At 34.5% G+C, this 9,357-nt stretch overlaps 1 protein-coding gene across 1 annotated transcript; it reads right to left on the bottom strand.

Annotated features, from left to right (window-relative positions):
• Window positions 1–4,246: 4,246 nt before the first annotated feature.
• On the bottom strand, window positions 4,247–9,113 carry LOC131144447 (GDSL esterase/lipase At5g45950). Its single transcript, XM_058093111.1, has 5 exons — window positions 8,593–9,113; window positions 7,556–7,686; window positions 7,037–7,273; window positions 5,471–5,717; window positions 4,247–4,623 (listed from the first exon to the last, which is right to left on the bottom strand). The coding sequence occupies exons 1-5, from the start codon at window positions 8,891–8,893 to the stop codon at window positions 4,433–4,435; spliced, it is 1,107 nt and encodes a 368-aa protein (XP_057949094.1). The 5' UTR covers window positions 8,894–9,113; the 3' UTR covers window positions 4,247–4,432.
• Between the last annotated feature and the right edge of the window lie 244 nt (window positions 9,114–9,357).

The raw sequence follows: 9,357 nt of genomic DNA, 5'->3' as shown, positions 1-9,357 counted from the left end.
CAATAATAGCTCAAAGAATTTTAGAGAGAATTTTTGCTAATCTACTCGCTAATCAGGAGTTATAATGGGGTATGTATAGAATTCCCAGAAATTATGACTGTTAGGGACACGGAAGGAATTTTAGAATTGTTTAATCAAAGTTTAACCCTGATTAGCACAATAAAAATTCGGGAACCCGAGAGGTTCGGTTGACCCACGGTTTTGTTGGTCGGCTGAATAGTTTGAAATTTAAAGCAGACCTGCGAGGGTCGATTAACCAAGCACAAGGTCGATCTGTAACGATCCAAAAAATATATATTATTAATTAAAAATTTTATTATTATTATTAATTAATTAATTATTTTTAAGGAAATTAATTAAAGGAATAAACAAATAAAAGGAATAGTGTGGAAAAAAAATTTGAAATAAGGATATATATTAAGTTATATATGTATATATATATATATATATAAAGTTATTATATAATAAGGTTAAAAAAAAAAAGGAAAGGTAAGGATAAAGGAAACAAAAAAAAAAAAGGAAACTTAGTGGTTAAGTTTTGAACAAAGTAGGAAAGGAAAGAATAAAAAAAAAAAAAAAGCTTCACGCGGCAGAACAAAGGAAGAAAGAAGAGAGAAAAAAAAAACTCACTCAGCTCACGCTTTCCACTCCTCCTCTCTCTACGATTTCGTGGCGGATTTTCGCCTAATTGAAAATCTGAAAATATCACTAGACTCCACTCTCTGCCACCGACATATCTACCGAAGTGGATTTTTTCGTAGGAGTAACATGGGCATATCTCCTAGGGTAAGCCAAATTCTTATTCTTGTCTCAATTTTTCTTAAATTTTAAGTCAAATGAGCGATCAGACACCACCATGAGAATCTAAGGATGATTCTCTACAAGTCTAGCGTAGTAGATTTCTCGTGAGATCGTAGGAATAGCCCTAAAACTAGGATAAATAGGTTATTTAGAAATTAATTGGTATTTAATTATTGTAAATTAGGAAAGATTAAAACAATATTTTATTATGGCTGATTTGATTGAATCAGGGTTCGAGTGAGCATTGCGGGTATAATTTTGGAAGCCCTACAGGCATGATTCGGGGAATTAGGTACGGGAGAATAAAATTATATCAGTATTTTATTAAGGTGAACCATTTATTTATGAGCATATGAAATTTATTATTTATCTATATGATTTTCAGAATAGCCTGATTACTGGAAAAATGATGATTTTGGTTTAAGGTTTTATTTGGGATAATTGCTTATGATATTAAAACCGTGTGGCATGAGAACAATTTCTTTCTAATAAATTGAATATGAATTTTTGTGATATTTAGGCTTGCATGAGGGGTTGTTTAAAATGATTATGACATGATGAATGAATTTTTATGTTTGAGTCTTGTGTGGGAATGTATTGATATGTTGGATATCTGTGTGGTAATGCATTGATGCGTCTGTGTGAACTAACTGGTTTGGTTATTCATATGCATCTCAATATAACGTTGACATGAGGAGGTCGTTATATTACCTAGATGTAAATCATGATATGACGTTGAAAGGTCGAGGAGCTTGTCATATTGTCATTTATATGGGGTAGGACATTGGCAGGTCGAGGAGTTTGTTCTACTGATGTATGACGGGTAGGTCATGAGGATTGGATACTGGTGAATAGTGGTGCCTGTGTGGGTCACGTGTTGCAGATGCTGGAGTGGTGCCTGTGTGGACCACGTTATATCCTGTGTGGATAATGGCGCATGTGTGGGCGATGTTATGTACTCTGTGTGGGTAGTGGTGCCTGTGTGGGTCACGTGTTGACAAGAAGTACGCAGGTGCCTGTGTGGGCCATGTACATGTACGTAGTTGCTCTGTGTGGGCCACATATATGGAGGACATTGGAAGATGAAGTATAAGTTGCATGATTCTTGTGTAGATGTGTTGTGCGCATGTGAATTTTATTATAGCATAATAATAGTGATATAGCATATTGTGAATGCATGTGTGTGCATGCGGCAAGGTAAACATACCACCAGGGGCTTGCTGAGAAAGGCGAGTGCTCTGCTAGGTAGTTTTTTAGTATTAGTGCAAAGGGATGCTAGTTGTATGGACGGATAGACATCCCGATCCTCGGAAACCTTTGCCTTTAAACAATAAAGATGTGTATACTAACGGCGAGGTAATTCTCCACCTAAGAGCTTACTGAGTAAGGTGAGTGCTCTGGTAGGTATCTTTTAGGTACTAGAGCAGAGGGAAGCTACTTGTATGGGCAGGTAATCTTCCCTATCCTTGGGGACTTTCGCCTGCATAAAAATTATGTACTTGTGCATATTGGATGGGTGTATGATATTAGATGTCAGAGATGTTATTAATGGTACATTTTTTTTAGTTGTTATTGATATTATGTGAGAAGCAGTTTATTTTGATATGTAAATATTAAAACTCATTTGTTACACACTATTATAATTTATTCCACCCTTACTGAGAAGTGTCTCACCCTAATAGATTAACAACTTTTCAGGTTCTTCTGGAGATCGAGTCTGAAGGCCTAAGCTGGGACTATTTTTACTGGTTTCTTTTTGGGGTATTGTGAGATACTAATATATATATATAGATATATTTGTACGGGATTATGTTTTAAATGCTGGTTGTGGATATTGAATCTGGTTGTTGTAGTGTTTGTTTTTGGGTTGTTATGTAAAACTTTGGTATTTATTTGAGGTTATTTATTTATGTTCCGTTACGTGCATGTTAATTATGGTATCAGATACAGGTGATTGGAACACGTGGCACCCGGGCCCCACTTGGCGAGTTTTAGGGCGTCACACAGTCGGCTAGCTTCTCAGTAATTTTTAAATTTATTCAATACTCGGTCGATTGCGTACAACGCCAGTCGTCTGAGCTAGAGGCGAAATCCTAACTCACGTAGGTTCAGTCGGTTGAGGTATGTTTAGGTCATTAAGATCGATCAATCGAGTACACTAAAAGGGGTCGTGTTTAACGGTCGGGCTACTATGGAAGATACGTTTATTTTTGTTCGGCCGGCCGAGGTTCTTTAAAAATAATGCTAGATACTAAAGTCGGTCAGCCAAGGTCGGTCGACCGAAGCTCTTTAAAATTAAAGATTTTTGCCCTATTTAGTTCCTTGAACTTTTTCAACCCTATGTGAATAAGTTATGGCATTTTAATTTGAAGGGTTTTGGAACCCAATGGTCAATTTATAGTCATTGAGCATTCAACCCTATCATGCATGCAATGCAGTTATTACAAACCAAACTCAAATGCAATTTACAATATAAATACAAATGTCTTCAACTATTACCTTTCGTATTGCCAGCCATGCGCCAGATGATGTGATCCCTCAACTCCTCATGGCTTCCATTTGTACCTTATCATCCGTGCGTGTTAAATGATGATCTTGTTCAAATGTTCAATGCACTGGTAAGATACTTTGTATATGTCATAATCAAAAGCGAGATAGGACTCAAAAAGTCAACAAACCTAAATTTAAAATTCAGCAATACCAAAAAATTCAACAGAATACCAAATCTAAAGAACCAACCTCTTTTTCTGAATTCTCCAATTTGCCAACCTGCTCTTTCCTCACCTGAACTCTCTTAGGTCTCCACTTGCCAAGCCCTTTCCAGTTTCTGCAACTCGAGCGCTTCAATTTTCAATCCTTCTCCTTTCGATCTCACTCACTCAGTACCTTCCTCTTCTTGCTTGTTCAATGTCCAATTCTTTCTCCAATTTCCCTCACTTTTTTTTCCAATAGCCAGTTCTTCACCCTCAAGTTTTCCTCCTTTTCATAACTCTCTAAATATCTCTATTGAATTTATAGGCTAAGAAAAGAACTCACATTTAAATTTGATTGATCAATTAGTTTTAAATTAATCAACCAAACTTAAAACTAATTTGCTAATTAAATTCAATTGATTAATCAATTTTTAATTGTTTAATCAAATTCAAAACTAATTAATTTTTTTTATTCTAACTGAAACTCTCTTGTATGTATACACGTACAAGCATGGAGAAGTTAGCCCACTAGACTTGTTTTTTTTTATGTATTTTTTCATTTTCATTGTATTAATGAATATTTACGCACCTATGTTAATATCCGAAATTGGACTAGGAAAGACCTAAATGGGTACTGAAATTAAATCTAAAAATTTAAATTCTATTTTATAAGCCCCGAACAAAATGGGTATCTACAATGTATGAAGTAGCTATTACTGATAGTTAATTGAATGGTAACACACAAGCACACATAATATAAACCATAAAGTGTTTTTTCAATTCAATGAGCGAAAGAAACACTGAGGAATGCAAATATTCGCCTCACTATAAAGAGTACTCACGTAAGAAATTATCCTTACATTAATAGCCACACAAGTGAAGAAGGTTGCATGTTGACAACACATTACATGCAATAGCTAGAAATTAAGCAATGATACTCAGAGCAACAAACTTTCGGCGATAGAATTAAGAACCTCGTCGGCAATGATCTTATACATTTTTTCAGTAGGGTGAACGGCATCCCAAAATAGATATGCACTTCGATTGGAACATGTCGTCAAGTCCTTGCACATCTCTCCAAACTCTATCGTTCCTGACCCACAACAGCCCTTTGAAGTCTCTGCAAAACCTATCAAAATTTTCCAAGCATCGTCTTTAAACTGGTTTCCTTGCTTAGGGATTTTTGCGAGGCTCGACTTTGAAAATAAAGGAAATTGATTGGCATAGATACACGCATAAATCTAATTACACAACTAATTTTTTGTAATATATTTTAGGATAAAAGGCACTTATCCATGATCTTGCAATGTTGAGATTCAAGAAAACACAAATTTTTTTGAAGATTTTAAAATTTTCATAAAATATTCTATGCATTCAATTTGCAAGATATTTAAGCATACTATTTGGACTTGACAGTAATTAAATGGGGTGTAAGCAAGTGCTCCAGAAATCAAATTCATTTTGTGAAATTTTTAGGCTCCGTTCGGAACCCAGAAAATACTAGGGGAAGGAAAAGAAAATATTAAAAAATTCTTATTTTCATGTTTGATTATCAAGAAAAATGAAAAAGAAAATAAAAAATTTACAAAATTTATAAATAAACTTTTGATTTTATATATAGCTAATATTTAGTTTTTCCTAAATTTTAGTCATATAAAACAAACTTTCATTTTTGATAATATCTAATAAAGAAGAAAAGTATAAGAGAATACAAATTTCCTCTTTATTTTTCTTTTCTTTTCCTTCGTAATTTTTCTTATTCAAGCAAACACTTGGACTTTGTTTGGTACTCGAAAAATACATGAAAAAGAGAATAAAATTATCACAAAATCATCATTTTTATGCTTGGTTATCAGAGAAAATAAAAATAAACCAAATTTATAAACAAAATTTTAATTTTACACATCATTAATATTTAACTTTTCCTAATTTTTAGTGTATATACATATGCTTGTTCAATTGATTAATGTACTAACCATATAGGTGGGGTTTATTGATGGCAGCTTGTATGATAGCGTAAGCGTCGACAAAGGCGGTTTTGATGTGCAACGAGTGGGTTAGGCTCGCCAGCATGTTTTTGACCTTGGAATTGAATGAGAATGCGACGGCGTTGTAACTCTCCACGCATCCTGTCTCGTCTCGCAGAGTTCTAGCAAGTGGCATGCATCCCAAAGGCGGCACCCCCACCACTGCCACCCTTCTTGCCCCTTGCCACTGCATTTTCTGCATTAGGTTATATTTCCATCAGTTTGGTATAGGCAAAGTGTAGGCATAGATGAGAAAAGGTTATTAAGCAATGTCATCTAATTGCATAATATTTTAGTGATTAATTATGGGTTTTAAATTATTTTTATAATAGATGTCTAAAATGTGAACTGGTTATGGCTACATGGTGTAATGCTATAAAAATGTTTGTGGGTAATTCTCATAAAATTACGATTACTTTTTTTTGTTCACACTTGCATAGGATGTTGTCTAAAATTTTATAAAAATCAATCATATGAGAGAGACGGGAGCAAAACAAAACTTTGATTGGATAAATGGGCCGCAAAAGATGCTCTTCAGGAACTCTTTTCGAGCCTTTTCCAAGTGGCTAGTCGATCAAAAGGATGCTAAGGTGGTTGATTCATTGAGATTCCCTAACAACAGGTCTTTCTTGGATTCAACATTCGATAGACACGTTGGCGGTAAGGAGATTAATAAAGTCATGGAGTTTCTTAAATTGCTTTCCTGGATCTTGGGTCCTCACTACATCTCAAGCCTTCACGATATCCAGCCTTTACAATCAACTTGCAAGTAAGAATAATTGCAACAATCTTAGAATCTCATACAAATAGTTGTGGAACTTTTTCATCCCTTTAAAGGTAAGCATCTTCCACTAGCTTGCAATTAACAATAGAATTCTTACTATTGACAATCTGCTAAAAAAAGGTTAGAGGATGGCCTCTATGTGAATTATGTAAGAAGGAAAGCGAAGGAATTGATCACATTTTCATACATTGTCCCTTTAGCAAGCAGATTTGGGCTATTGTGTGTCAGAAAATCAACAGCCTTATGATTGTGTCGAACACCCTAAAATCAATGTTTTTAGCAAGTAATTTTTCAAAGCTAAGGGTTTCTTAAAACATTGACAGCAGTTATTCCGGCAGTCAGCTGTTGGAAAATATGAAAGGAAAGGAACGAAAGAATGTTCAAGAAAAAATACTCCACAGCCATGAAAGTGCACGATAAATGTCTATCAAATTTGTATCTTTAGACTACGTCCAATTATCTTTTGTCACATTTGGATTTGGAAGAGTTTTCCTATATTTGTTATGATTTAGGAGGGTGATTTTACTCACCTCTCCCTTCTATTTTTTTCTCTGTCATTCGGAGTGATATAAGCTTCTTGTTTGACGCTCCTTTAATAAATTTACCCTTTTTTATAATAAAAAAAAAAAAGGAGAGAGAGAGAGAGATAAAAATGTATGGCCCCTTGTGAAAAGGAGTTGTTAGAAAGAGAAAAGGCTTAATTAGGATATGATTATGTAGTGAAAGCTGACCTTAATGTCACGGGCCATGCAGGAAACCAAGTAATGCTGATACTGTTCCAGAGAGAACTGTTTGGGGCGGTGAGTTGGTTCGGAGTAGTAGTTCTGTATGAAGTCGTTTGTGCCCATACTCATCACAAACACTGCATTCCCTGTCATCTCCTCTGCCTTCTTCCTTCCCACCATCCTCCCCACCTCCATCTTATACTCCCTCAAATACTCCAACTGCTTCCAGACAGGCACCACATTCTGCATCCACCATTTTTATTATTATTATGTCAAATCTAATACCTCTCCAAACATAGATTTAATTAATCTGTAGTCTCCTGCACTGATTCGATTCCAATATATATGTACCAAACTAATTAATTCTATGTTTGAAGAGGTCTTAGATTTAAAATTATATGAGGTTTAGATAAGATGTGACAACAAGATGTGTTGAAAATTGTCTAAATTCACTCAAGTTCAATTTATGCTCCCAAACACAGTATAATTAGTTTAATAATAATGATAATGATCCAAAACACTCACAGAGAGGTTGGCAGTGAGATCGTCGTAACCAGAAGCTGCTGATGCAAAACTTACACCATGTAATTTGTCTGTCTTCTTTGCTCTCCTGTCCAGAAATCCTGGAATTTGGTTCGCATAACCCAGTGCCTCCGCTACCAAAACAAAAATCAGAAAGAGCATCGTGAAGTTGTTTATATAATTCAAGGCTTTCTTAGTTAAAATGTTCGGATTCGAGTTTCGAGACCTACAGTTTTTCAATTGAGACAACATCTTATGACTCGATTAGTTTTGAAAAACAAAGTTTTCATTTTCCATTTCAATTTTTCAACAAATTTTTAAAGAATTAAATTATTTTTTTTTCATTTTTAATGCATTTTATATTAAATAAACAAATAAGAATGAATAATTTTGACACTATTTACTTTTGAAATTTATTTTTTTTTAAAAAAATTGAAATAATTAAAAAATACCACCTTATTTTTTGATTTTTTTTAAATTTATATTTAAAAAGTCTTAAAATATTTTTTTATTATTCCAACTCTTATTTTGCTTGTGAGACAATGAAATTTGCATTTCGGACTTTAATTTGTGTAGGTTATATATAAAATTTATTCTAAATCTATACAAACTCAATTTCAAATTTCAAAATTCATGAATTTAAATATTACCTTAGATAAAATTTAAAAAATTAAAATCCAAGTTATTTTTATTGTGATTATTTTAAAATATAAAATAAAAAAATTAATTTAATACATTTCAACAAATTCTTTATCTCTTTAATAAATTTTGAAAAAAATAAAAAATAAGTTAAAAATAAATATAATTTTTTGAAAATAATTATAATTTTAAAAATAAAAAGTATTTTTTGAAATTTAGTATTTAAATGAAAAAAGATACATAGTCACGGTCAACATTGTTTCAATTAAAAAACATAAATATAAACATAAACCCCGTCTAATTAACCGAAGTTTTGAGTCGAATAAATGGAGAGTCTCGGATACCATAAGAAGAAAAATGGAGGAGGAAGAGTGAATATATATGTATATATATATAGTTACCGACGAAGTCAGTGACAAGTCTGCCGTTGGTGAATCGGCCGGTGGGGCGGCCACTGAAAAAGTCCACGCCGTATGGAGGAAAGTTTGCTTTGAAGGTGGTGGCCAGATTGTTGTTGTTGCCGGGATCCACACTTGAATCTCCGAACACCAGTATGGATGTCACGTTGTTTCGAGCCGCCAGTTGCCGCAGACGGGGAATGTCCACGGCGGAGGCGGTCTCCCACGGCGACGGCACCAGTAGTCCCGCCGCCAACAGCTGCATTAAATATGTGATCAGCCTCATTGTCATAAGCCTTTCCATGGTGACTGACCCAGAAACAGGGGACTCTGTTCTGTGAGCTGCGACTAAGCGCCTTCCCCTGCCCCTGCACCTCTATATGTATGAGCGATGATGAAGTGATTGGGGGCAGGAGGGGTGGTTACCGTGGTTTGGCCGAAACTTTAATTGGGATATGTACTAAAAGCAGGAAAAGTTAGGGAAGATGGGATACAGCTTTTCGTAGGGTTGGGAAAATCTTGGTGACATTACTGACTCACGTATTTCTGTTTTACTTATTTCTTTTGGCCACATGAGTTGGTGATGATCACTGTTCACTGATTCGAACAAAATGAAAAAAAAAAATTAGGTCATTCGCGAGCATCACCATGGTCCCTCCTCTCATTTTTTTTCGTCCAAAAAAATATTGCAGATGATGGATCTCATCAAATTATGTAGGATTCATCATTTGAAATGTTTTCTTTAAATGATAACACCTGAAATTTTAA

The sequence above is a fragment of the Malania oleifera genome, chromosome 12 (assembly GCF_029873635.1).
Source record: "Malania oleifera isolate guangnan ecotype guangnan chromosome 12, ASM2987363v1, whole genome shotgun sequence".
NCBI lineage: Eukaryota > Viridiplantae > Streptophyta > Magnoliopsida > Santalales > Ximeniaceae > Malania > Malania oleifera.
Note: the sequence above shows the minus strand (reverse complement) of the source record. Positions and strands in the feature narration are given on the sequence as shown.

What these genes read in the sequence shown, in the direction of transcription:
- LOC131144447 (XM_058093111.1), bottom strand. Translation starts at nt 8,893, where the DNA reads ATGGAAAGGCTTATGACAATGAGGCTGATCACATATTTAATGCAGCTG. An exon ending in ACTTGTCACTGACTTCGTCG is followed by an intron (nt 7,687 to 8,592) that starts GTAACTATATAT and finishes TTGTTTTGGTAG; the next exon opens with CGGAGGCACTGGGTTATGCG. An exon ending in CAATAAACCCCACCTATATG is followed by an intron (nt 4,624 to 5,470) that starts GTTAGTACATTA and finishes AAATTTTGATAG; the next exon opens with GTTTTGCAGAGACTTCAAAG.